Raw genomic sequence first — 27,075 nt, 5'->3', positions numbered from 1 at the left:
CACCATTCCCGGACGCATGTGCGTGGAGCTGGCCATGGTGCTGGCCTGTGTGGGCGGGCTGCACTGCCAGACACCGGAGGAAGGATGGTTAAGCCCCAGAGGGAGGCGTTTCACTGATTTGGCCCAGAGATACGGATGGAAATTTGCCTAATTCCTGGGCCTCCCCCCGCTCCTGGAGAAAACACCAATTCCCCTTCCAAGGACCTAGAAGATCTTTGGGTCAGGCCGTGAGGCTGGTGCTGCCTGGAGAAGACACTCCCAGGGCTGCTAAGCAGAGAGAGCAGGGCAGCGGGGCTCTTCTGTCCTCCGAGGAGCAGCCTCTTGCCCTGGACCTGCAGAGCTGGGCTCGGTGAGGGCCTGCAGGGGAGGCCTGCCCTGTGCCAGCCAGGCTCTGGGCTGGCTGAAGTCTCTGCTGATGCTAGGCATGCGTGGCCCCCCAGCCCCACTCTGTGCCCCCGAGGCTGGTGGGAGGAGCTCCGCAGCCAGGGCTGAGGTTTGCTGTCCGCACCGGGAGCCGATCCACTGGGCTGCCTTCAGGGCTCCCCACGAGACGCAAGACCCTGGGAAGACCCCTCCTGTGTGCCGGCCTCCTGACCATGCTGTCCCCTTGGTTCCAGACATGTTCATAGAGGACAGGGGCTGCCTCTGGAAGGCCTGGGATGTCTTCTGTGGCCTGGAGTTGCTGCCCAGCCCCAAGCTGGCCCCGGAAGTGGTGCTCATGGCTGAGACGGAGCAGGATGACATGCCTGAAGGGACGGTGCACAGCGACGCGTCGGAGGGGACTGAGGAGAGCGCGGTGCCGGAGAAGCAGCGCCTCTGGAGCAGAGCGCTCAGCCTCTGCGGGCTCCTCCTGGTGTTGCTCACCGTGCTGTGCCACATCTACTTCCACTAGCGGCCGCGCGGGAGGGAGGGCGCGCGTCCCGGGGCGGCCCACGACGAGGGTCTGGGGCCACACCGCTGAGCACGGCCCTGAGCTCCAGGGCTGCAGCGGCGGGCAGCGAGGCCCGGGCGAGGGCAGGGACCACGGGTGAGCACGCCTGTCCTCTGCTCGCTGAGCCACTCCCTACAGATGGCTCCACCGCGCAGACACTGGCTCTCACTTTAACTCTGGCTTCTTATCTCTTGATAACTTCAGGAGCCTTGCCTGTGTTTGCTGCCACCGTTTCCTTCCTGTGCCCACCTCCACTGGCAGCATTCTTTCCTCCTCTGGAAAGGTGCGGCTGCTGGCACACATGCCTACCCACAGGGCCTAAGCCCACCGCTGAAGGTCACACAGGCCAGAAGGGGCCAGGGCTTCCATGGACAGAGGCGTTGGCACCTGCCTGGACAGTGGTGGGCTGAGCTGGTCCCTTCCCGAGGGCCAGGCCTCCCTGCAGCTCGCTCCTGTCTGGCTGCGCCCCTTGAGGACAGACGGAGAGGAAACGTCCCTCCTTGCCGAGCTCTGCCTAGTCCCTCCCAGTCTGGCTGCTACTGGGAGTCGGGCCCTGGGCTGGATCCCCTTAGCGGTCAGGTAGAGGCCACGCTTGGGCTGTGTGTCTGCAGGGGTGCCCTCAGCCACCCTGTCCTCTTTCTTCTTCTATATACCAGAATAAATGATTCAAGTCTTTAGAAAAAGTCTCAGATACGTCAAAGGGATTTGGGGGAGGCCCACCAGCATTGCAAACATGACCCTCTGAAGGTATGGTCAGAACCAGCCCGTCTTCTGCCGTTTAGTCCTCCGACTGGCATGTCTGAGTGCCTGCTGTGTGCCAGCGCCGCTGGAAAGCCGTCATGGACGGAACGCACGGTCTCGGGGAGCGGAGCGAAGCACCAGTGGCGACGGCCGGCATGGCATGGGGCCCGCCGCTCCCTGCCCGGGTCATTACCACCTTCAGGCCACGGAGCCATCCCAGGTTCCACAGAGCCACACTCCACAGAGGAGGAGGCAGCTCAGCGGAAACCCAGTAAACGGGCCCTCTGCACACATCCACAGCGGCAGGAGCGCCCCAGGGAAGAGGCCCCCTTGACTAAAGCAGGAGGTCAGCGAGCCGGCGGTGAGAGCGACCGAGTGTGGGAGGAGAGGGAGAGGCAAGGGTGTGAGCAGGCCCTGGGCGCAGAGCTGCGAGGGCAGGGGGCGGGGGGCGCGAGGGTGGCTGCGCTGGGATCCGGAGTCGCTGGGAGCCTCAGCCATGAAGGAATAGGGCCGGGTGTGCTGACTGCTGCTGGGGAGATGACAGGGAGGTGAGAGCGCCCGCCAGCTGGCTGCTAGAGGCACCCAGGCAAGCTAGCAGCAGCAAAGACGAGACAGGGGGACCGGTCAGCACCAGGAGAAGCCAGCAGCCAGAAGTCACAGTGCTCGGGTCACTGGGCTTCTGGAAGCAGGGCCCAGAAACGGCTCTCCAGCGTGAGCGCATGGGCAAAGGGCGCCCCAGCCCCACAGCTGGGCCCCGCAGGCAGGGGGCAGACGCGGGAGGGGCGGAGCGCCAGCGGGACACGCGGACTGCGAGTGGCGTGCAGACGCTCTGTGCCACTTTGACCACGCTCAGGCTTTCTGATCCACGAGCATGGGATGTCCTTCCGTTCCTTTAGGGCCTCTTTCGTGTCTTTCAGCAGTGTCTTGTCTTCAGCACCCAAGTGTTACACGTCTAAGTTGATTCCTGGGCATGTTATTCTTTTTGATGGTACTGTAAATGAGGCTTTTTTTTAAAGTTGAGATATCGTTGATGTACAATATTATGTAAGTTCATGATTTTTAAAGGTCACACTCCATTTATAGTTGTTATTAAAAGGTTGGCTTTCTTTCCTGTGTTGTACAGTATGTCCTTGTAGCTTATTTATTTTATACACAATAGTTTCTGTTAGCCCCCTACCCTTTATTTTAATTGCATTTTCAGATGTGTCATTGCTCAGGTACAGAAAAACAAAAATTGTATCTTGATCTTGGTCCCTGTAACTTTGTGGAAATTGTTTATTCTTATATTTTTAAAGCGTATTTCTTGGAATTGTTTCACATATAAAATCATGTCATCTGCAAGTACAGACAACTTCTGTCCGACCCGGATGCCTTTTATTTCATTCTTTTGCCTCAACTGCCCAGCTCGAACCTCCAGTGCAGTGTAAGTTTGAAGCAGTGAGAGCGGACATCCTTGTCTTGCTCCCAGTCTTGGAGGAAAAGCATCAAGCGTCTCACGGTCGAGTATGATATTAGCAGTGAGTTCTTGCACATGTTATCATGTTGAGGAAATTCCACTCTATCCCTGTGTTGCTGAGTTTTTAAAGCTTTATTTGCGGGTTTCTTTTATTTTTGGCTGTGCCGGGCCCTCACTGCTGTGCTTGGCTCTCTCTAGCTGCAGTGAGTGGGGGCCACGCTCTGCGTGGATTTCTCGTTGGGGTGGCTTCCCCTGTGCAGAGCTCAGGCTCTCGGACATGTGGGCTTCAGTACTTGTGGCAGGTGGGCTCAGTATCTCTGTCACAAAGGCTTTTCAGTTGCCCTGTGGCGTGGAGGATTCTTGACCCCTGGAGCACCAGGGACGTTTTTGCTGAGAGATTTTTAGTTTAGTTTTAAGGTTTTTTTTGTGTGTGTGTTTTTTTAATGAAGTGGGTGTTGGATTCTGTCAAAGCTTACCCTGCACCTGTGGAGGTGACCGTGCGACTCTGTTCTTTATTCTCTTGTGCGTTGTTACACTGGTTCGTCGTCACGCCTTGAACCCGTCTTGCATCCCTGGGAGAAATGCCCAGTGGTCATGGTATATGAGGCTGTCTTCACACGGCTGGATTTGGTGTGCTAATGTTTGGTTGAGTTCTTGTGTCTGTATGCGTGGAGGATATTGGTCTATAGTTTCCTTTCCTCGTGAGATCTTTGCCTGGTTTGGGGATGGGGGTGATACTAGCCTCATGGGATGAGTTGGGAAGTGTCCCTGCCTCTTCTCTCTTTTTAAAGCAGTTGGTGAAGGGTTGGTATTAATTCTTGCCTGGAGACATTTAGGGGTCGGTATTAAGTTGCTTGCAGGGGTCCGGAACCCAGGAGAGAAGCTGGCGCTAGCGGCTCAGACTGCAGAGCAGACGGTGGGCTGCCCTAGCTAAGAAGGGACCTGGTGGAGGAGGCCGGTCGGGCAGGCACGACGGTGCGGGAGAGCGGGATGGGGCGGCCAGGTTAGGAGAGGGGGCTGTTTCCACAGAGGAGACCAGTGAGGCGCAACCGGGACCCTGGGCGGAGGGCCAGGACAGCCGCCACAGGAAGGGAGGGGCCCGTGCACAGAGCAGGGGTCTCGGAGGCAAGGAGGTGCTGAGCTGGAGCCAGTGCACTGCGGCAGAGGGGTGACGGGGGCAGGCCCACATGGGGCCCCTCAGGACCTCTTTTCCTAAAGTAAGAAAGTGTCCCTCTTACGGGACCTTTCCTGAGAGTGAGATTTAACCTGAAAGCCCCCCTGGGCCCGGCAGCCGGCCCCTCCCGGAACAAGGGGGCCTGCTTGGGGCTCATCCCTGGGAGCCCCAGGGAGACAGGCGTCCCTGTGTCCCTTCTAGGTAAGCGAAGGCCCCAGTCCCCAGGAGGACTCGGGGAAGGCATTTACTCCGTGGGCATGTTAGTTCTATGGGAAGTTGTTTCTCACAGGAAGCCGGGGCTGCTGTTTGCGGATGGAACGAGGGAAAAAAAGCTGGTGTGAGTCCTGGAGAGCAAGGCCCTTGCTCAGCCCAGGCAAACAAGTCCAGCCCTGAAATGGAGCCAGACAGCTGGCCAGGGTGGGCTGGGGGGGTACCTGGGGCCCCTGTGCCTCCCCACCCCCCCCAAGCCCATCCCAACAGCCTGCTTCTCCTTCCCGCTACGTCACCTCCCATCCCCGCAGATGCTCCAGCCTGCAGACAGCAGCGGGAGGGCTGGGGGAGGCCAGCCCAGGCTCACTTAGGGGTCTTGGCTTTGGGGAGCTCAGCTGTTTGAGGGGGAGGCCTTAAGGGGCTACCCTGTGCTGAGCACTCATCCCTGGGGTGCAGGTGGGGGGCCTCTTACAACTCACCCTCCCCCAGCAAGAGCCCATAGGGATGGCACCCGTGACCTTCCTTCCTGCCACCCCATGTGGGAAGCTGGCCGACCCAGGGAGCAGGGCCGCACCCCAGGGGCCTGTTCACCGGAGCGTCAGCCCCTTCTCTGCCTCATCCCTACTCTCTGCCCTCCCAGGGGCCTCGACTGCTGCGGGCGGCCTCCCACCTGTCCCCGGGCCATGAGATCAGCCTGTGACCCGGTCCTCCCAAGCCGAGCGTTTCCCCTTTGGCAAGAGAGAGGAGACATGTGACCGGCTCCAGAACCATCAGGTGCCACCATCTGGACCAAGATAAAGAGACTCCATGTGTTTATTCAGGCGTGGAGTCGCGGGGTGGGGGTGCCGGTGAGACTCAGGGCTTCCACTCTATGACCTTGATGGCGATCTGGGCTGCCCGCTGCACGGCCGGGCTGAAGTCCTCTTCAAGCAACCGGAAGGTGGCCACGTGGGACTGCAGGAGCTTGCGGCCTTCGGGCGCCTCGGCCAGCATGGTGAGGGCCTTGATGGCGTTCAGGCGCGCCTTGCTCAGAGACGAGGTCAGCAGCTGCAGCAGTGGGCCGGTGGCCTCCGCGTCCAGGGCTGCATACTTCCCTGCCAGCCACCAATGCCGGGTGTTACTGGGGTGGGGGGAGCCCTGCCCACCTCCCAGGACCCCCGGCCGCCCCTGCCCGCACACTGGGCCCCACGAGCTCCCCAGGACCCCCGGCCGCCCCTGCCCGCACACTGGGCCCTCGAGCTCCCCGGGACCCCCGGCCGCCCCTGCCCGCACACTGGGCCCCTCGAGCTCCCCAGGACCCCCGGCCGCCCCTGCCCGCACACTGGGCCCCTCGGGCTCCCCAGGACCCCCGGCCGCCCCTGCCCGCACACTGGGCCCCTCGGGCTCCCCAGGACCCCCGGCCGCCCCTGCCCGCACACTGGGCCCCTCGGGCTCCCCAGGACCCCCGGCCGCCCCTGCCCGCACACTGGGCCCCTCGGGCTTCCCAGGACCCCTGGCCACCCCTGCCCACACACGGGGCCCCTCGGGCTCCCCAGTTGGCGTCCCCCCACCACCAGGTGCCTGTGCGGCAGTCCAGGCCTCGCCAGGAAGCGGGAGGGTCTTTTGAAAATTAAACTCCAGTCGCTGCCCCCCCGGCCCCGCCTGCTGAAATGCCATGCTTGCCCCCACCCTCCTGCGTCAGTCACTTCTAGTTGCCATCAGACTGGCCACCCCCTCGGCACAGGCGGGCCCCTTCATCCTGTGGGTCAACCCCACACCCGCCGCCCCCAGGACACCCCGCCCTCTGCTCTGCCTCCTGCCCCCAGGTCCCCAAGCCACAGACCTCAGAGGCCAAGGCATCCGCGTCTCCACCGCCCCTGCCCCACTGGGGCCTGGCCTGCCATAGGGTCTCAGGCCTCCTCAGCAGGAACGACAGCTCAGGGAAAGTGGCCTCACGTCCCCAAACTCCTGTGTCACCAGGGTCCCCTGAGAGCCCCCAGCCCTCCAGGCGCCCACCCAGGACTCCAGGGGGAAACACAGCGTGTGGCCCGGAGCGGGGGGGGGGGGTGGTCAGGGGTGGCCGGGCGGTTGGGGGAGGGACTGTGGGTGGCTCCTCAGGGCAAATGGGGAGCGGCGGGACTCCCAGCGCTGGGGGGATCTGCCGCTGACTGAGGATCAGAGGCCCAGGCAGCCAGTGGGGAACAGCGAGGAAGCCCGGGGGACCTGGCTGGTGCTGCGAGGACCTGGCCTCCAGGTGGGGAACCGGTTCGGGCGCCTCTGACCACCCAGGGCGCTGACTTGAGTGTGAGAGTCGGGGTGGGGGGTAACCTCAGCTCCTCTTCGACCCCCGCCCCCACCCCACCACACTGCGGGGAGCGGTGCTGGGATCCCTTGTCCGCTGGGACCTCAGGACAACTGGCTCACGGGTGTGGCAAGCAAGTCAGTCCCAGAAGTTTGGTTCACAAAGGGCTGGGTCAGAGGCAGGACTTCCAAAGCCAGGGAGCCCAGAGGATGGCAGGGAGGCCCGGAAGAAGAGGGCGGAGCCTGGGACCGCCTCACCTCCGGTGGTCACCGCGGCGTTCATGAGTGCGCCCGCCGCGTTGGCCTGCACTTCCTCCTCCCTGTCCTTCAGCAGGTGCACCAGGATGGGGATGACGTCATGCTGCCACACCTGGATCTTGCCCTCCAGGGGGACGCTGCGCCAGACACAGACTGTGAGCACGCTGACCCTGGGTCACGAGGGACCTGGGCTCCCTGTCCTGACTCCGAGCAGATGGCGTCTCCCGGGCTTCCCTTCCTCCTGGGAGGGGCAGGACTGGGGGCCTCCTGGGCACAGGACTGTCGGGGCCGACCTGGTGGAGGGGTCCTACGCCCCCAGGGCACAGGCAGGTGGGGGGAGGCCAGCTGGGGCCTCACCTGACGGCCGTGAGCGTGCGGGCGGCTTTACTGCGGATGTCGCTGTTGGTGCTCAGGAGCTTCTCCTTCAGGAAGGGCACCGCGCGGCTGGCCAGTGCCTCGGTGGCGTCCTCCATGAGGCAGGCGGCCAGCGTGTCCAGCAGAAGCACCTGGATTTCTTCCTCCTCCCGCTGCAGCTTCCACACCAGCGAGGGGATCAGGCCACTGTTGACGATGCCCAGGGCCCCTGCGGGACAGGAGTGGGTGCTGAGCGCAGGCCCGTGGCCACCCCCACCTGTCACGTGTGCTGGAAGCCGGAGGACTGGGACAGGGGGGCTGCAGTATTTGACCAGATAAATTACAAATCCCACCCTCTCCCGCTGCCAAGCAGGGGTCTGAAGCCACGGCTGACAAGCTGAGGTGGGAACCGTGAGGTCACGGAGGGTCCCAAAAAGTCCAGCCTTTGGCCACCTGGGATCGGGGGGCACCTGCTTGGAACAGGGGCCTGAGAAGCAGCAGCCGCCCCTGCAGGACCCGGGCACACGGGGGGCCTTCCCCTTCCCCCAACCACCATGCACCAGAGGGAAGCCTGGGGTGGGGGCGGGGGCATCAGTCCCACCTTCCACCCACAACGCGACGTCTCTGGGATACCCGGCCAGCCCCGGGGATGGGAGAGAACGCTGGTCAGTGGGGTTACAGGAGGAAGGTTTACAGTGAACAGCACAGCATCTCACAAAAAAAGGGCTGCGCCCCCCCCAACCACAGAGGGTGGGCAGTTCACAGATTCCAGCCAAGGGGTCTAAAGGTGCCCAGTGCCCAGCAGGGAGGGGCCCTGCCTAGAGCCACCTGCCTGACCCCTGTGAAAGCTTCTGCCTCACTCCTCCCAGCCTGCCCACCCTGGGGAGTCAGCACACAGCTGGCTGCCCAGAGGAGACCCCAGAGATGGCCAGGCAGCGTCCTGAGGGTACTCCTGAGTGCTCAGAACTGCTGGCAGAGCAGCCCCCACAGGGCAGGGATTGGCCCCAGGGAGGGTGCCCGACAGCCCATCCCCTCCGCAGCAGCCCAGGCTGCCCACCGTGAAGCCGTCCACAGTCCCCTGCCGGAGCTGCCACTGGCAGACACCTCTGTCTCCCGCCTCCCCGGCTCAACCCTCTAATTTACTCGAGAGAGACAAATAAACAGGTTAATTAGCCTACAGGTCTCTGAGTGCCAATTAGCACCCAGGGATTTCCCCTTTGAAGACATCGCCCTCGGTCCTCGAGAGCTCGCGTGGCGGGCGCCTGCAGAGAGGAAGGGCAGCGTATGCAGGGCCCCCGGCCGCCCCCGGCCGCCCGGTTCCTGGGGCGTCAGGTGGAGCCACCAGTGCCGGCCGATTCTGCTCAGAGCGCTCACTACACAGGAAACGTGGCTCCCTGTTTCCTCAAGAGCGTTGGGTTTTCTAAGTTGTGGGTTTTTTCATATCTATCTTTGGCTGCGCTAGACCTCCGTCGTGGCTCACGGGCTCAGTACTCGCCACGCGGTACGTGGGGACTTAATTCCCTGAGCATGGCTCGAAGCCACGTCCCCTGCACTGCAAAGCAGATGCTTAACCACTGGACCGCCAGGGAAGTCCCGTGGTTTGACACACACAGATTAAAGGCAGAAGAAGGCTAAGCTGGACTCCCAACTGTATCCAGCCGGGTGGCCTTAGACAAGCCACTCACCCTCGCGGAGCCTGGTGTCATCACTGGCACAAGCCAGTGTCAGAGGAGGGGGCAAGTGTGAGGGACTGGAATCCCCGTGTGCCCAGATGCTGGCCTGGCACGAGGGTCTCAGAGCCCACGGAGTGCCAGCTGCAGGCCGCGGCCTGTGGGTGCGGGTGAGGGGCGGGAGGGGCGTTCAAAGGCTACACGGTTCCCGCCCTGCAGGGACGCCGCCTGGTGGCCCCGCCCGCCTCTCTGGGGGGTCTGAGCACTCTCTCCCCTCAGCCCTGCTCTCCGGCCACAGTCCTGCTCGGCCACAACCTGGACGGCCGCTCCCCAGCCCACAGTGCGGAGGTGACAGCCTGACCCTCTGAGAAGGACGGTGCTGGCAGACGGAGGGACACGGTTCCTCCTGGGGGCAGCACCATCCATCAGGGCCGGGTGGGGTCTCAGTGTGCCCGGGCCAGCCCAGGGAAGGTGCTGCTGTGGACAGGTGAGCAGCTGGAATCGCGGCAGGAAGCTAGTTGGAGGTGATCATTTCCACTGTCCCCCACCCCCTGCCCCGCACCACCAGGGAGGAAGCCGAAGCCCAGAGAGACAGCTTGAGAGCCCCGGGACACACGGCAGGAAGGAGAGGCAAGGCCTTCCGCTGCCCAGGGCTTTCCATCCCAGCATTTCTGGTCCTCGAAATGCTGAGCACTGGGACCTGGCTCATTTGGAAACGGGAGATTTAAAAATAAAACGCGTGCCGGGTGCGCCTCTCTGCTTGCTCACTTCGCTGCTTTTCAGCTAAAAGGAGAGTTGCAGGCCTGGCTATTTATAACTAACCCAGATCTGGCTTGTTCTAGTTTGGGGGGTGGTGGCAGTGGTGGTGCACAGACCCCAGAGAAACCCGTCAGAAAAACCCACCAGGCCTCCCCCGACAGCCCGAGACCCAGCGGCAGGGTTGGGGTGAGCGGGACAGACGGGTGGGGCTCGGACAAAGCTGGCCAGAAGGGGGCGCCCTAGGGCGGTGGGGAGGCCAGTGGGAAAGTCAGCCGGTCGGTCGTCGCCACGGGGCGGACCTGTGCAGACGAGGAATTCCAGGTCCTGCGGGCCCTGGAGGCCCCGGGGGAGCTGGGCCTCGTGGGGCAACAGCGTGGCGCCTGCGTGTGCCCGGGGAGGCCCGGGACTGGAGCGGCTGCTGGGCCAGGAATGGCTGGGACCGAGGGTCGTGATCCCCGGGCGTGGATCCGCTGTGGTGGTGCAGCCACTTCCTGAGGGCCGCCTCGAGGCGGGCAGCTCCTCGGCCAGCTGTCCTTGCCGGTGGCTGGGTGCTGGGTGGGCTCAGTCAGCAGGGGGCCCCGACCCCCTTTCTCCCACGGAGGCTGTGCTGTGCCCTCCCGTCCTGCTCTCCTGGGCAGTGTGGACCGGCCCCAGGGCCTGGCATCCACCCCGGTGCCCCGACCTCAGCAGGCCCGACCTCCACCCGCCTGTCCGGCTTTTCAGCCTTGTGCGGCCCCCGCTCCACCCTCGCGCCTGCCCTGGCTCGTGGGGACCCTGCTCGGTCTCAGCTTCCTCGGCCCCTCAACAGCACCTGACATGGTGACCACGTCTTCCTCCCAAGACCCGCCCACCCCGCGGCCCTGGGACGCCCCCCTCCCTGTTTGCACCTCTCCAGCGGCTCCTTCGCGGGCTTCACAAGTGCCTCCCCTTCCTCCAGCAACCCCCCACCCCGCCGCACTGGCTCCTCTCGGCCCCCAGCCTCCATCCGGCAATTCCCAGACATGCCAGGTCACCCGTCATCTCCCGGCCTGGCCTGAGCCTCACAGAGGGACTCTGCTTTTTTCCCGTCCCTGGGCTGACTTGCTGACGTTTTTTTACTTGATTCTACACTTGAGAACGACCGCACACTCTGGGACCAGGCCTACTGCAAATAAATGTGAAGATTGTAAAAAGAAGTCTTGTAAAACGGAAACTTGCCATCCTCCTCCTTGAATTTTAAGACCCCAAACTGTCCCGCGGTTCGTAGGCCAAGCTCCCCAGTCCCGTCCAAGGGTTGCCAGCAGCTGCTACCGTCCCCTGACAAGCCCCAGCCTGGGCAGCTGGCATCGTCGGGGCTCCAGCTGCCCCGGTGCTCTGGCTTCGTCCAGGCCCCCTCCATCCTGAGCACAGGGGAGTGAGTGCTTGCTGAAAGGATGGCGGTCCCTGCTCGAGGTGGGGGAAGCGCTCATTGCCGCAGTCAGGGGGCTGGGGGGCGTGGGGAGGGCGGCGGCAGCAGCCAGGCCTGTCCTGCCCTGCAGGCTCTCCCCACGCTCCTGCTACATGTGCCTCTGCAAACAGCTGAATTCGGACCCCTGGTCCCCGGGGGGCCCCCGCCCCTCCCTGAACATGTGTCAATGTGCATCTCCCATCGGAATCACCCTCTTGGGACCACCTGCTCGTGTCCCCTGTGATGGGAGCAGCAGCTGAGGCTCACCCGGGGTAAGCAGCTCATCAAGGGGGTACAGGGGGTGGCGGTGCAGTCGGGGCTGGGCTTCACCCCCAGCTTCCTCTGCTCCACCCTGCAGCAGGGTCTGTCACCTTCCTGTCGTCACGGCCACTGGGCTCCGAGCGGCCCTCTGGGCAGAAGCCCATCCTGACCCGGCCCGGTGGTGCGGGAGGGCGTGCACACAAAGGAGCCCTCGATGGTTGGCCACTTCCCACCAGTCCTCAGGGGCCACCTGCAGCCAGCACATGTCAGATCTAGTCTAGACCTCGGTGAGTCATCCACCTCAGGATGTCCATCACATCTGTCCGGTCTCTGACCGTGTTTAGGCGGCACCTTCACAGGCCTGGGCTTGGCCCACCACCCCATATCCTTCAGCCAACGAGTGGTCTGACCCTCGTACCGTGACCATACAAGGTGTAGGGGGATAACGAAGGGTTAGCGAGGAGCATCTGCAGGAGCATCTGCGTTTACCTGGGGGCTCTGAGACGCGCGGAGAGCAGGGGAGGACAGAGGAGCACTGACATCCTGGTCTGGCCTGAGTCTTTATAAGCACAGAGCAGAGGGGCTCCTGGCTCCGAGGCCCGCAGATGGGCTCCCCCTGAAATTGAAAGCAGAAGCTGGCAGACTGCCCTCCGCTGCATTTTGCTGAGCATTCCGAGCAGTCTGTGAGCTTCCCAATGGCGCCCATGGGCCCTGGCCTCAACAGAGCTGGCTCCCTCCCGCCTCTGTGGTCTGGAGGCGCCGCTCCTGGGCCCCTCCCACTCTCCTGCCCTCCCTTCCAAGGCAAACCTTCTGTGGCGGGATTGCCAGGGGCCCTGATGAGCGCTAACCCTGCTGGCCCGAGCAGCAGAGACGACGAAGCCCCCCCTTCCATCGCTGCAAAACGTCGCCGGCGTAAACCTCCGGGGTCCGCACGGCCCTTTCCCACGTCCCAGTCGACCGTCGCGACAACTCAGGGCAGCAGGTGCCAGCAGCCCCACTCTGCAAGCAGGCCTCACAGAGGTCGGCCGGGTGTCCAAGGTCGCGGAGCTCAGGCTAGGCTGCGGTCTGGGCCGGGGGCGGCGGCGGCGCCGGCGAGCGGGGTGGGCGCCCGGCCTCGACGCAGCGAGCCCGCGGGCCCCTCCGCGCGCCCGGGCGGCGCGGCGCTCGGAGCCGCGGCCCCGCCCCGCGGGCCTGTCCGTCAGCCGCGCCCGCCAATGGGCGGCGGGCCGGCGCGCTGCTCCGCCCGCGGTTGGCCCGGCAACGCCGCGCTGGCGGCGCCGCCCCCTGCCGGCGGCGCGGGGCGGGCGGGCGGGCCCGCGGGCGGCGGCGCGGGAGGGCGGCGGAGGCGGCGCGGCCGGCGGAGCGTGTGCGCCGCCCGCGGCCGGTCACGTCCCCGCGCCGCCGGAGCAGCTCGGCCGCGGGCCTGAGGTGAGCGGCGGCGCCCGGGCCTGTGCGCCGAGGGGCCGCCGGGCCGGGGCGCGCGCGGGGCTGCGGGCAGGTGCGGGCGGAGGCCGCGCCCCGGGGTGGGGCGGCGGGGCCCGGGCGGGCGCGGCGGGCGCGGCGGGCGCGCCTCCCCGGGCGGCGGCGGCGACGGTGAGGCGCCGGCGCGCGGCCGGGCTGGAGGGAGGGCGAGGGCCCCGCAGGCCTGGGCCCCCAGGCGACGCGCGGCTCGGGGCGCCGCTTTCGCCGCTGAGCAGGTCCCTCGCGGGCACTTAGAGCGAGAGGCGGATATTGACCCGCTGCGATTGCATTACGTTCCCGGCTCGATATTGTTTTTTCCCTTAAAAGGCGGTGGGGGCCCTGGGGTGCGGGAGGAGGACAGGGGAGGGCCTTGGGCCGGGGCTCGGTGGCCTGCAGCTGGCTTCTCAGGGTGGCAGCTGAGCCTGCCCGGGGGTCGGCGGCAGAAGTCCGCCCAGGCCGAGGATCGGGGTTCTCCGTGAGCAGAGAAAAGGGATGGGGAGGCGGCACCCAGGCCCGGAGCCCTGTGTCTGTCTGGGGACGCAGGGGCCCACCTGCTAGGAGGGTTGCTGGTTTCCCTCCTCCCCCCAGCCCCCACCGGGGATCGTGTCCCTCTGCTCCGGCCTGGAGGAGGCTCCTTGGCCAAATTCAATTAGGCTAATGTTTACTGAGCCTTTGCTCCCCTAGGCCCTGGTGCTGGGGTGGGAGTGCACTGGCCCTGCCCTCCCGGGACTGACTCACCACCCCAGGAGGGACAAGTGTCTGCTGCTTGGAGAACTCAGCCTTGAGGGTGGGTGTCGTCGGGGGGCCCCTGAGTGGGACCGGACTTAGCTGGGCCCCGTGGGCAAAGTGACATTTGAACTGGAGCTTGAAGGACACAGGCATGGCTGGGGTGGGCCTGGCAGGCAGAGGGCAGAACGTGGACGGAGGCGCGGACGGGGTTGGGGGGTGGCACTCAGGCAGTTGGGTCTGGCAGGGGCACCGGAGGTCAGGCGGGAAGGGCGGAGGCCGCCCGGGTCTGGAACATGGGAGGAACGGCTGACCCCCTGCACCCATCAGCGGTGGCCGCTTCCTGGGAGGCTTGCAGTGTCCTCACCCGAGTGAGGAGCAGCGGCGTGGCCCAGAGCCCAGCGGACCGGGAAAGAGCCCGGAAGACCCCAAGGTGCTGGCGGCCTCGGCCGGCCCTTCCAAGCAGGGCCGGGCTCCTGGGTAGCCAGCCCCTGGCTCCCCGTTCCTGGCCAGCTCGGAGAGTGATGGCGTTGAGCTGGTGGCTCCGGGGTGTGGGCCTTCCTGGGCTGTAACCGTGGAGACCTGGGGGTCTCCGGGGAGGGGCCGATGGCACAGGAGGCCCTGGGTTAGGCAGCGCTGTGCCTTCAGCATGCCTCACACTTCACGGACAAGACACTGGCGTCTGGGGTAACGCGCGTGTGTTGTACGGACGCTGATTTTCTCAGACGGGAGGTGAAGAGTCAGTTCCGTCCCCCTCGGCAGCCCGGTGTGACCTTCTGCCCTGGATCTGTTTGCCTGCCCGCTGCCGAGGGTGTCTTTGCCCTCCCCCTGAAGGGGCTGTGTGCCGTTTATCTGTGCGGTGCGCCCCCCACCCGCCCCCCCAGACACACACCAGCTCTTGGCTGAGGCCCAGCTCACTGCAGGGAGAGAGGGACTGCCTGCCTGCCCTCGTGGGGCACGGCCTGTGCTTGGGGGGCCGGAGCTGCTCACCTCTGTGCCGTTGCCCGGCCCCTCTGCCGGGACCTGCCACGTGACTCCAGACGGGGGACACGGGGAATTAATTCTCTGCCCTGCCTTCCACCCTGCTTCTCGGCTCTTCTGTCTCCTGGAGTCCCAGGAGGACAGTTTCCTGGTCTGACTGTCTGGAGCTTCTGTGGCGATTCCAGGAACTTCTGGGTAACCAGGGGCATGTGGCCAGGTTGCCCAGAGCCCATGCAGGAGGCCGGGGCAGGGGGGACGCAGAGCCAAGTGGCAGGAAGGCTGGCCTCAGACTCAGGGCGTGGCCCCAGTGGCCGGACCCCATTGCGAGGCCACCCCGTGAGCACACGCGGTGGCTGCACGCTGTGCCCTCCTGCCCAGCTGTGAGGACACGGCCTCCCTGACCGCCCTGTGCCGGCCCTTGAAGAACCCGGATTCTGTGTGGCATGCTCCCGCTGCCAGCCGTGGCTGACCTGCCAGGAACCCTGGAGGAGTCAGATTAGCCACCCGCACCCCCAGGAAGGAAGCCCAGGGTGGCCGAGCCCCATGGCCAGTTCTGTGGGCTGGCAGGGAAGTGGCCCCGGGAAGCGGACACAGACGGCGGGGCGGACACCGAGGCTCAGCCCCGGCAGGAGCCCCGAGCCGCTTGTGCAGCCTCGGGGAGCACGGCGAGCCCCAGGGTGGGCGGGTGCAGACCACCACCCCGACCCCCGCCCAGCCTGCTCTCGTCCCCACCGCAGGCAGATCCAGGAGCGCCCTGCCCGTCCCTGCGAGGTCCTCCCCAGCGTCCACACTGCCAGGGCGGGCACTTCCCACGAGTGAGCTAACTAACAAGGACCAACCTGCAGGGACCACCAGTCTCCCTGGGCTCGACCCCGGGAAATGGAGCCTCACCCACTCGCCCAGCTTAGCCGCGGGTTCCTTTGGCTGACCTTTACCCGAGGGCTGGGGCCGTGCCCAGCGCAGGGGCAGGCACACTCAGGCCCCGAGGGCTGACAGACACCCCGTGACCGGCGTCAGGCAGGACAGATGCTGTGAAGAGACCCAGCGCGGCGGGTGGGAGGGGGCGTCTCTGTGCGGGGCTGTTGACGCGGCGCCTTGGAGAGGTGACGGTCAAGCTGTGTGCCCCCCAGGGAAGAGCGCCGGGGGAGGGTGGTCGCTGCAAAGGCCCGGGGGTCAGGGAGCTGTCGTGGGGGGCCGGGCGGGTGGGATCGCCCTTTTAAAAGAGACCCGCCCGGCGGATGGCACAGTTGCCACCACTGCGATCGTGGTGAGGGGCTGCTGACCCAGGGCGGGGACGGGCGCCGAGAAGGGGTCAGACGCAGGGGTCAGCGGAAAGCGGGCCTGCCGAGGGGAAGAGGAAGGGCAGCTCTGGAAGGGCGGGGCCGGCCTCGGCGAAGAGGAGGCTGTGGAGGCTGCGTGGGACACGGGAGGTGGAGCGCCGCGCGTGGGCCCAGGCGCATGTGGTGGGCCAAGGGGACAGCCAGTGGGCGCTGGGGCCCTGCGGTCTGCACACCAGGAGCCGGGGCGCGGGGTCGGCGAGGCTCCTCGGGGCCGAGGACAGGTGGGACCAGGAGCTGGGACGCGGGGGCCCCGGAGGAGCGTGTTGGCGGGAGGGCTGGGGTCCCCTGCGGGGACTCAGCACTGTGGGCAGAACCAGCTGCACCGTCTGTGGGGCCCGCGTGACAGATCATTAAGCATCTGTGAGGACCATGAGTGCAGAGCATCAGGCCGGGGGGCCCTGTGTGCGTGCCCAGCAAGGCCCGTCGTGGTGGGACGGTGCCCCAGGCCAGCACCCACCCTGTCCTTCTTTTGCTGCCCACCCCCAGCCCGTGGGCGGCTGGGCCGGCGCTGGCACCGGGGGCCGCGGGGGCCACCCCTGCCCTCCCGCGGTGCTTCTCCCGCTCTGTTCACCGCCCTGGCCCTCGGGCAGGAGGCACAGCCAGATGGCGGCGGCCTGGGCAGCCCGTTGGCAGGAGCGGGTGCGCGTGGTGTGCGGCCCCGTAGACAATGGCTTCCCTGAGCTCGTCTCTGATCCAGAGGATCCTGCTGCACATCTCAGAGTTTGGAGTTATTTGCTTCTAAATTGAGGTGGCACTCTTGCAGAGAAGTCCCTGGAGGATCTGTGAAAGTGCTAAGGAGTGAGCCTGTTAGAATCCTCCGCGCGGGGGTTGGGGGTCACAGACCGTCGGGCCCGTCTGCGATCCAGCAGCTGCTGACCTGTCCACGCCCTCCCTGGCTCCTCCGGCCACCGCCTCCTGGTTTTGTGGTGGCCTGACCTGCTCAGCGCCCAGCTGTCCCGAGGTGTGTGCGTGCCTCCAGCCTGCCCACCTGTCCCCCCTTGCTTCCTGGGGCCCCTCAGAGTGACCCCCAGGACCCAGCCCACCTCCCAGCCCTGACTGGCGCATGTGGGTGTGGGGCTCTCCCCCGGCGTGGCCACCCCCTCACCCTCGCTGTTACCTCTGACGCGCTGTGCAAACATCTTTCTCCAGAAAACGCCGGGAAGAAAAAAATAATTAGAGTGTTGCCTCCATTATCCAATTTCTGATTAATCAAACCCTCTTTGTTCTCGGCCAAAATCTGTTCATTTCCCTGAAACACTGGGCCGGTGCCAGGCATCGATTTCCTCTGTGATAACACCACGCACGCGTGCACATCCCTGGCCTTGCCTGGCGGGCGGCGGCAGCGGCCAGGAGGAGGGTCCAGGCGGGCCGCCCTGGTTTCCCCAGCACCGCCTGCCACCTTCAGGAAGCCACTGCGTCCCAGGCTGGGCCCTGCCCCACGCGGCCCCGCGGCACGCTCTCCAGGTGCGTTGGCCTGCTTTTTGGCCATGCCGTGCAGACACAGGGGTCTTTGCTCCCCGGCCAGGGATGGAACCCACCGCCTCCGCTCTGGAAATGTAGAGGCGTGCCAGTCCTGTTGCTGGCTGTTCTGGGCACTCCTGGGGCAGGAGACAGAGGAAGGGAGGATCGGGGTGGGTGTGTGTGTGGGGGTGTGTGTGGGGGTGGGCAGCTGGGGCCTGTCAGGGGTCTCAGGGTGGGGCGGGGTCTCGCAGGCAGGCCGGGTCAGGGTGTGGCTGGGCACCCACTGTATCCATCATGGAGGGGCAGGGGGACAGCCCTCGGCCTTGCTGGAAGGCTTCCCAGAAGCTCCCGCCTGCTGCTACCTGCCCTGAGCGGCCCCTCCCTTGCTCGGTACAAAGGGCGGGGTGCGTTCATCTGGCACCTGCTTCCTGCCAGGTACCTGTGGGCCAGGACACCTTAGTGACAGAACCTGCCCACAGCCCCCGCCCTGCCCCACGGAGTCAGTATCCCGTAAGCGCGAGGGAAGCCACCGCACGCTTTGATCCAGCCACGCCACAGATTGGGAAGCCACAGTGTTGTGTGTGTTGGGGGGGTGTCGTAAATAACGCTGGCGCGGGGGGTGCTGAGCACAGAGTGGCTCTGCCTCGTGTGTCTCTGGGGAGCAGGGAGCCAGAGCCCGCTGGGTGGTTGGGGGTGGTCCAGAGCAGGGCCTGGGGCCTCGGCCTGCAGGAAGGAGGGGCCAGGGGCCGGGTGATGCTGAGGAAGGGCCTGTCCTGGGGGAGGTCCTGACCTGCTGCTGAGTGGGGGCCCCGGAGCTCGGCTCAGGGTCCCCTGGGAAAGGTTTTAGGTCTCAAAGGTGCTGCTACGGCCGGGCATGCGGGGGCAGAGTCTCCCTGACCTTGGGGGGGTGCGGGCAGGGTGCTGAGGGCAGCGGGGGGGTGTGTGGACAGTGGGGGTGTGTGGGCAGGGTGGGGGGCACAGGCAGGGTGCTGTGGGCAGCGGCAGGGACGCTGAGGGAGAATGGCTTTGCCTAGGGGGCAGGTGCCGGGAGGGTGGCCTGTCCCCGTCCTGTCCAGCATTCCTGGCGTCTGGGCACGCAGGGCTCATCTCAGAAGGTGCTATCGTGTTCGGAAGCAGCACAGTCTGGTTCTGCTGCAGGGATGTCGGCCAGGCTCCCACCTCCCGCACCAGCAGCGCCTCCTCCAGAGGATGGGCGTCTCCGGGTGGGAGGCGTGCACTTTCTGCCCTCTGGCCCCTGGGGGTCCCTGCCAGGGAGCCCACACTGAGCTGCCCCCTGGGGAACCGTGGGAGGGACGCTGCTGGGGTGGGCTTGCCCTTAACCAGGCCCAGCAGGTCCCCGCTGCCCCGCTGAGCCCCCTCTCTCGGGCAGTGTCAGCCCAGATGTCCCCACCCTGGCCTCCCCCACCCTGTGTGGGTGTCTGTCTCCTCCAGCGTCAGCTCCCTGGACCTCCCCGCCACACCCCCTGGGGCAGCTCCCTGACACACACCCTACTCCCATCTCCACTGCGCTTCCCTTCCCTGGTACCCCCACCAGAACACAAGCCCCCGGGTGCTCTTCCCCAGTTCCCCCACCAGAACACAAGCCCCCGGGTGCTCTTCCCCAGTTCCCCCACCAGAACACAAGCCCCTGGGTGCATAGGCTCACCCCCGTGTCCCCAAGCCCAGAGCGGAGCCTGACACCCAGCTCAGGCTCCCAACGGCACCACAGTGGTCAGATGGGCCCAGGTGAGGATGGCCGCCCATCGGGAGGCCTCGGGCTGTGGGCCGATGAAGGGGGCTGAGGGGGCCAGGGCGGAGCAGTTCTCTGAGACAGTGTCTGCCGAGCGAGGCCGAGGGAGCAGCACCAACCACCCCGCCCCCAGGTCCCAGCAGGGAGGGGCTCAGCCTGGGTGCCCCCTTCTGCATGCTGGGGGCTGGGTGGCCGCCGGGCCCCGGAGAAGGCCTGAGACCCCAAGCTACGAGCAGTACCCTCCACCCGGGTCAGCTGCCCTCCTCTTCTGTCCTTTCCCTCTAGAGGAAAGCCCCCGTTTGGAGCCCGTGAGCTGCGTGGCTCCCACTCCTGGCCTTGCTGACCTCACTGTCCAGCAGGAGTGGGCCCGTGGCCTCCCGGCAGTCCCTGGGCTGGCGGCTACGACCCTGCTGGCCTCGTTCCTTCTGTCGGAGCTGCAACGCGGGCTTTCCGTTCGAAGCAGGAATAAGAGACCAGTTTGAAAGCAGAGGTGTCTGGGTGAGAAGGCAGTCAGCTTAGCGAAAGCGGGGCCGCGTACAACAAGGACAGGTGACCGGTTGTGCTGGTGCCAGGGATCCTGGGGTGTCGGAGGGCCCCCCACCCCACAGGCAGCCCCAGGGCTGTTGCCCCTTCCCCAGACCTGAGTCCTACACCCAGGGCGCCGCGCCCAGCTCTGGGCACCCAACAAGGCTGATGTGGGAGCTGCGCTCACAGGGTGGCAGTGAAGGCCGTGCCCCATGGGCCCCAGACACCGACGGTGCAGCCAGGCCCTCCCTCGGACCCCACCGCACCGGCTTCTTGGGGACACAGCATCCCCAAGGCCCAGCCCACAGCTGCCCTGCGTTCGAGGACGCAAGCAGACCGCCCCACATCTGTGGGCCTGGGCGGGCCAGGTGGGGCCATGAGCCCCGAGGTCAAAGCCCCGTCCTGGGGCCGCAGCTCGTGTTCAGCAGGGTGGAGGTGGGTCAGAACCACAGGCAAAGGGCACAGGCCTGTGGGGGCCGCAGACGGGTCCATGCTGAGCTCCGGCAGACCCAGTGAGGGTACAGGGGGACGTGGTGCTTGGACACGAGTCCACCTGGCGCAGGACGCGGGACTGCAGCTGAGCGGGCCTGCACGGCTGGGCGGAGACGCGTCCTTCCTGGGAGGCGGGGGCGGGGTCAGCAGGGACCTGGTCCAGGAGGGCGGGGCCGGGGGCCCCCGTGTGAGAGACAGTCCTGGCTCGGAGGCCAGTGGCAGAGGCACATGGCCAGGCCTCGGGCACTGGGGCTCAGGCCGGCGGCCCCCAGGTCCCCACGGAGGCGTCAGCCCAGGCATAGCTGCGGAGGGCTGGGGGGAGCAGACCCCACAAGCTCCCCCGGGGGCCTCGACCCTGGGGGCCGGGCTCATGCTGGCTAGAGCATCAGGCTGGAGGCCTGGTGCTGGGGTGGTCTTGCCTGACTGCGCCGGCCTTGGGGTTTGGGCTGCCCTCCCCCATGGGGTCCTCCCCTGACCCCCCAATGGCTGGCCAACACGAGTGACCTCTGCTCGGACCCCACACGCCCCCTCAAGCCCAGCCCTGCCTGGGAGCCCAGGGCTCAGCGTGGAGCAGGCTTTCCTGGGGCAGGGGGCTGCCCTGCCTCATCTCTGCCTCCCTCAGAGGAAGCCAGGCCCCAGGACGAGCCCGCCCCACCCGACAGGTCCTGGGCTCCTCGGCCCCCTAAGCCGATAAGCCGTCTTTCGTCCCAGAGACCCTCTGGCTTAGTCCGGCTTGGGCACGGCACCCTAGGTGACCTTGGCCCTGGGCTCCCTGCCTGCACCAGGGGTGGGGACCGCAGGGGGCTGCTGGGCACGCAGTTGGGGGCTGCTGTCCCACAGCAATGCTCCAGCTCTGGACGCAGCCGCGGGCAGGGTGGCAGCAGACCCGGGAGTCACGGGGAGCGTCCAGGGTGCAACGCACTGGGCTTGCAGGGCCCCACCGAGCCTGTGACCCCAGCCCTGGCCCCAGGCTGGCACTGCGCTCTGCGACATGAGGCCTGAGAGGGGTGTGTCTGGGGAAGGGGTCAGGTTGGGGGTTGAGGTCGGGAAAAGGAGACTTCAAGGGGAAGTATCTCTCTCAAGGCTGTGGGAGGCAGGGTGGCTGAGCCGCAGGGTCCTGCGCGGACTCTGGGTTGGGGGTCCCACCCAGGCAGCCCCTGGGTCCACAGGCAGACAGGTCGGCGAGTCTGTGAGGCCTCTGACGGGGCCAGGGCGGAGCTTCAGAGGACGTGGTTTGCTCTCGCAGCTGTTGGGAAGCCCGGGCTGGTCCACCTGTGTACACTGAGCCCATTTCCTGCTAGGGTCCCCCCTCCCAAGAACGACCCCCCTCCCAGCCTGGGCCAGACCCCAGGGTGCCCGCCAGCCAGCTGCAGCGCCCCCTGCCATGGGACAGTTGTGTGCAGAGCCTTCCGCGTCCAGGGGTGCTGTTCACACCCAGACGGAGCACGGTCCTCGGCCCACCTGACCCGGAGAGCAGCCCATCCCCTGCTGTGGGGCCAGCGTCCTGCGTCCTCCGCTTCCCCCAGGCCGGCCCCACGCACCCCCGCAGCCCAGCACCCCACCCCAGCCTACACCCTAAAGCTGGGTCCCCATCACCGCTCACTTGCCGCCTCTGGGCTAACGCCCACCCTCCTCGGTCGAGGGTCTCCAGCAGGCCCCCCGCTGCCCGCCGGCCAGCCCAGTGAGTAACTGTGGCTGAGGGCCCTGAGTCCACATGCAGCCCCGCTCGTCACACGCCACACGCCACACGCGGTGGCACAGATGCGTGCACACGGGCACAGACCTGTGTGTGTCAGACCTGTGTGTGTGTGCTGTCAGCACGCAGCACGCGGTCCCCGGCGCACCGTGGGCTCCTGGCCGGCCCGCCCGTGTCTCTCCCCCTCCCCTCCTCTGTCGGGGTCCCACCCTCTTCAGGCTCCCTGGTCAGTCTCTCCCCTGCGCCCCCCGCCTGCCTCTCCCAGCGCCACGCCTCAGTGGAATCCAGGCCGACCTAGCAGCAGGGCTCCCGGGTGTCAGGTGCTGGGGACTGGAGGGCGGCTCCTGGCAGGACATGGCCTCTGGCCGGGCCTGTGCCTCTGGGCCGACTGGAGGCGCCCTCAGGGGTCCTGGGAAGCCCAATCAGACCCAAAGCGCCAGCCCCACCGCAGAGACCCCCCAGGGCTGTGGCTGAGCCCCGCGGAGCTGCAGGGAGGCTCTCAGGGGGGCCGTGGGCCTGGTTCTGACAATCCGCGCACGGCCCACCTGCTTCGGCTCCCAGACTCAGCCCATCGAGCACGGTCACCCCCGGCCACATCCCTCTCTGACCCCCGCGGTGCCCTGTGGCCACCCCGGTGAGGGACCATGTGACCAGCCCCCCCTTTCTCACAGGGGTGTTAAAATACGTGTAACGAGCTTTGCCCACGTAGCCGTCCTTTAAATGTTTCTTCACTCATCTCTCTGGCTGTGCTGGGTCCTGTGGCCGCGGGGGGCTCTTCTCTCGTGCGGGGAACAGGGGCCCCTCCCGGGTTGGGGTGCATGGGCGTCCCGCTGCGGCAGCTCCGCTCCTGGCAGAGCGCGGGCTCTGGGCGCGGACGTTGTGGCCCACGGGCTTAGTCGCTCCTCCTCGGCACACGGAGCCCTCTCGTCCAAACCCGAGGTCAAACCCACATCTCCCGAACTGGCAGATGGATTCCTCGCCGCTGGAGTGCCAGGGAAGCTGCTTTAACTGTGTGTAAATGGGTGCGGTTCCGCAGCATCAAGCACGTTCACGTCGTGTGAGCACAACCGGCATCACCTCCGGGACCTGCGCGTCTTCCTAACCCAGGCGCCTTCCTGCCGCCCGCCCCCCAGCCCCGCACCACCGGTGACCTTCTGCCTCTGACCTGGGACCGCCGGGAGTTAGAATCACAGCAGCATTTGTCCCTGAGGGCCAGGTCTGCCTCGCTGAGCGCTGTGTCCCCAGGGCTCACCCAGGTCGCGGCCCGCGTCACACGTGTCTTCTGTTTTGAGGCTGAATGACGTTCCCTTGTGTGTTTCCACCCCAGTCTGTTTGCCCCTCGGTCTCATCAGCGGACGCTGGGCTGCTTCCGCCCCTTGGCCGTGGGTGGGTAATGCTGTTGTGAGCACGGGTGAATGGATATCTCACTGAGACCCTGCTGCCAGTTCTTTTTGGGTCCACACCCAGAAGTGGACTCACTGGATCGTGGAGTAGATCTGTTTTAGTTTTTGAGGACCCTCCGGGCTGTTTCCCATGGCAGCCGCACCAGTTGATTTTCTCAGCAGCGGTCCATAAGGATCCACTTTCTTCACGTAGTAACTCTCCGTATAGCTTGTGAGGTGGTATCTCGGTGTGGTTTTGATTTATGTTTCTCAATAATTAGCTATTTTGAGCATCTTTCCGTGTGCTTTCGGCTGTTCGCGTACCTTTAGATAGATGTCCACTCGAGTCCTTTGCCCAGTTTTGAATCAGGCTGTGTTTTGCCGTCGGATTTTACTTCTGCGTGTGTTCTCGCAGCGTCCCTTCGGGGGCACTTGACTTGCGGCTGTTTCTGCGATTCCGCGGCTTGCCTCTCGACCTGCTGACGCCGTCGCCTGATGCACGGAAGTTTTAAATTTTGAGAAATCCAGTTTGTTGCTTCATTTGCTGCCCGTCCGTTTGGTGTCACAGCCCAGAAACGAAGACCGAGGCCCAGTGTTGGGCAGCGCTTGCTCTGCGCCTTTTCCTGGGGGTTCTGCAGTTTTAGGTCTCGGGTCTTTTTTAGGCTAACTTTTGTATGTGGTGTTTGGTAAGGGTCCCAACCCGGTAGGAGAGACCCGAGAAGGGGTGGGTGTGGTGGGGAAGGGGAGCCCACTGTGGGGGACGGGGGCCTGAGGGGGCCCATGGCGGAGCAGGTGGGTTGCGGGGGGGCCCCCCAGGACCCCGGGGAGGGGCTGAGTGCAGCACCGTGAGGACTCGCCTTCGGCGCTGTCCGTCCGGACGCGGCCCTGCACGCAGAGGGCACTGGCCCGCTGCACCCCGGGCCGCGTCACCTGCCTGGACTGGACTGGTCCCGAGGGGTGTGGGGGTCACCTCGGGGGACCTGCTTGTCTCTGGTGGCCCCGGACAGCGGGAGGGACCAGCTCTCCTGGGTGACCTTTGTCCCTGTCGCTGACCAGCTGAGGGAGTTGGTCACTTGGGCCTGCATGTGAGACTTTATGACCCATATTGAGAAAATCAGAACTGACGCCAGGCACCCTGAGTGTGGCAGACATTACCTTCAGGAGGGTGGGCCCCCTGGAGCCCTGGGCGGCTGCTTGGCTGGAGCCAGACATGCAGAGCCACTGGCCGAGGGCTGGGCAGAGTCAGCACCCGGACCAGGGAGCAGCCACTGCGCCCCCGCCCCACACACCCACCCGGTGCCTGCCAAGTTGCAGGCGGGGACTCCTGTCTGTAAAGACCTTCCTTAGGACGCAGCTTGGGGATGGGAGTTGAGGGAACATGGTGAAAGGCACAAGTCCTGTGAACTGTCACAGCCTAGAGCTCACTGCTGCTCGGAGTGACTTCAAGATCCCTTGCTCACATGTGCGTGCACACGCGTGCACTGGGGCTCATGCGCCTGGTTGCTGCCGGCGCAGTGCTCACATTGCCATTCAGTACTCTGCATGGCCTGCCGCATGCCCAGCGGGGATCATCTGGGGGTCTCTGCTGTAAGCCAAACGTCCAGTCACTGCCCTCAGCAGAGGTGTCTCTGGGGCGGGGTGAACTCCATGGAAGGGAGGGCTCGGATTCCTCATCTCCACCCACCAGGCCCGTCCAGGGCTCCCCGCCCCGCTGGCCTGTCCTAGGAGGAGTCTCACGCTGTTCTCTCCTTGGCAGGTGAAGGGCGGATAATCGAGGCCCCCGGGGCTGCAGGGAGAGCCCTGGACGTCAGCGTCAGCATCGTTACCGGGGACCCGCCCTCCAGTCACACACCTGGGAGCCGCGCCCCAGCCACAGCACCTGCGCCCCGCTCCCGCCATCCGGAGGACAGAGAATGACGGTGGTGGCCCCGCGGGCCCAGGGGGCGGCGGAGTGTCCCTGAGCGAGGGGCTGAGCCGCCTCCCGCGGCAGGAGCGCCATGCCAGCTGGAGCGGGGGCGCCGGGGCAGGGGCTGCAGCGGGCCACGGCCTCGCCCCCCAAGGCGCGCTGAGCGCGGCCGCCGGGCACGGGCTCCCTCCGCGCGGGGGCGCGCGGGCCTGAGCCCCCGTCTCACCGTCTCGGCATCGTCGTCTTCGCCCGGGCTCCCCCCGCGGCTGGTGGGCCCCCGGTGCTGCCCGGCCGGACCATGGGATGCCGGCAGAGCTCAGAGGAGAAAGAGGCGGCCCGGCGGTCGCGGCGCATCGACCGCCACCTGCGCTCGGAGAGCCAGCGGCAGCGGCGCGAGATCAAGCTGCTGCTGCTCGGCACCAGCAACTCGGGCAAGAGCACGGTGGTGAAGCAGATGAAGATCCTGCACAGCGGCGGCTTCAACCTGGAGGCCTGCCGCGAGTACAAGCCGCTCATCGTCTACAACGCCATCGACTCACTGACGCGCATCGTGCGCGCGCTGGCCGCGCTCAAGATCGACTTCCACAACCCCGACCGCGCCTACGACGCCGTGCAGCTGTTCGCGCTCACCGGCCCGGCCGAGAGCAAGGGCGAGATCACGCCCGAGCTGCTGGGGGTCATGCGGCGGCTGTGGGCCGACCCCGGCGCGCAGGCCTGCTTCGGCCGCTCCAGCGAGTACCATCTGGAGGACAACGCGGCGTACTACCTGAACGACCTGGAGCGCATCGCCGCGCCCGACTACGTGCCCACCGTGGAGGACATCCTGCGCTCCCGGGACATGACCACGGGCATCGTGGAGAACAAGTTCACCTTCAAGGAGCTCACCTTCAAGATGGTGGACGTGGGCGGCCAGCGGTCGGAGCGCAAAAAGTGGATCCACTGCTTCGAGGGCGTCACCGCCATCATCTTCTGCGTGGAGCTCAGCGGCTACGACCTCAAGCTCTACGAGGACAACCAGACGGTGAGTGCGCGGCGGCTTCCTCCGCGCCGCCTGTGTGCGCCGGCCCCCGGAGCATGAGGCCCCTGCGGCGAGGGGGGAGCCGCCGCCGTCTTTCAAGGGGAGTCCGGGCGGCCATCGCCCCGGCGAGGACCTCCGGGCCGCGCCTACCATCAGGACGTCCGCCCAGAGAGCAGCTACTCGGTGGCCACTCCAGTCCGGGACCCCCGGTCCACTCTGACCAAGTAACCACTATACCCGCAGCCCCGGGCAGGGAGACTGTCCCGGGCCACGGCACCCTCGGGATGCTCGCGGGGCGCAGTGCCCAGGGGGCCCGCACCTTGGTGCGGTGAGCAGGCCACACCCCATGCCTGCTGATTTCGGGTGCGGAGGGCCGGCTGGGGCCTGCTCCCCCGCCCTCAGATCCCGTGGACCTCCCGGGGAAGGGAGGAAGGGGGCTGGCACCCCGAGAGGCTTCACTGCAGGGGAGGTCGGGGCAGGTGTGTGGGGAGGGGCCGGGGAGGCAGCATGGGGGCTGACCGCTCCGCAGGACCAAGGGAGGCGGGTGGCCAGGCCTGGTCTGTGCGGCGGTTCCGCGAGCGCAGCGGCCCCCCAGCTGAGCGCCCGGCTCAGTCCTGAGAACCTCAGCCCCATGACCTGACGCAGTCCTGAGCGTCCGTCAGCCTCAGGGTGAAGAAGCTCCTCTGAGGCTTCGTCCCTGGGGTCAGGCATGGGCTGGGAAGTCTTTCAGGCCCTCCACCCAGGCTGAGGACCACCCTGTGGGCTGGGGGCTCAGCCTTGAGCCTTGTGGGCCAGCGTAGGAGGTTGCCGAGGAACA

At 66.1% G+C, this 27,075-nt stretch overlaps 3 protein-coding genes across 3 annotated transcripts in view; 2 read left to right on the top strand and 1 right to left on the bottom strand.

Moving 5' to 3' along the window:
- The window catches only part of LOC129542342 (sodium/glucose cotransporter 1-like), a 56,499-nt gene extending 55,597 nt beyond the window's left edge, over positions 1-902 (top strand). Inside the window, exon 15 of the mRNA XM_088827876.1 lies at positions 618-902. Within this exon, the coding sequence (XP_088684002.1) occupies positions 618-892 (275 nt within the window). The 3' untranslated portion in view covers positions 893-902. The remainder of the gene's footprint in view (positions 1-617) is intronic.
- A 4,409-nt stretch (positions 903-5,311) lies between these two features.
- Positions 5,312-27,075, bottom strand: part of RSPH14 (radial spoke head 14 homolog) — a 50,158-nt gene continuing 28,394 nt past the window's right edge. Inside the window, exons 5-7 of the mRNA XM_088828381.1 lie at positions 7,408-7,633; positions 7,051-7,187; positions 5,312-5,606 (exon numbers count right to left, since the gene is read on the bottom strand). Coding sequence (XP_088684507.1) covers positions 5,368-5,606; positions 7,051-7,187; positions 7,408-7,633 — 602 coding nt within the window. The 3' untranslated portion in view covers positions 5,312-5,367. The remainder of the gene's footprint in view (positions 5,607-7,050; positions 7,188-7,407; positions 7,634-27,075) is intronic.
- Positions 12,827-27,075, top strand: part of GNAZ (G protein subunit alpha z) — a 30,599-nt gene continuing 16,350 nt past the window's right edge. Inside the window, exons 1-2 of the mRNA XM_055404960.2 lie at positions 12,827-12,948; positions 25,091-26,261. Of these exons, the coding sequence (XP_055260935.1) occupies positions 25,539-26,261 (723 nt within the window). The 5' untranslated portion in view covers positions 12,827-12,948; positions 25,091-25,538. The remainder of the gene's footprint in view (positions 12,949-25,090; positions 26,262-27,075) is intronic.

Source organism: Moschus berezovskii, chromosome 19 (genome assembly GCF_049115385.1).
Source record: "Moschus berezovskii isolate FMDL1 chromosome 19, NW_MosBer_1.0, whole genome shotgun sequence".
NCBI classification, from domain to species: domain Eukaryota; kingdom Metazoa; phylum Chordata; class Mammalia; order Artiodactyla; family Moschidae; genus Moschus; species Moschus berezovskii.
Note: the sequence above shows the minus strand (reverse complement) of the source record. Positions and strands in the feature narration are given on the sequence as shown.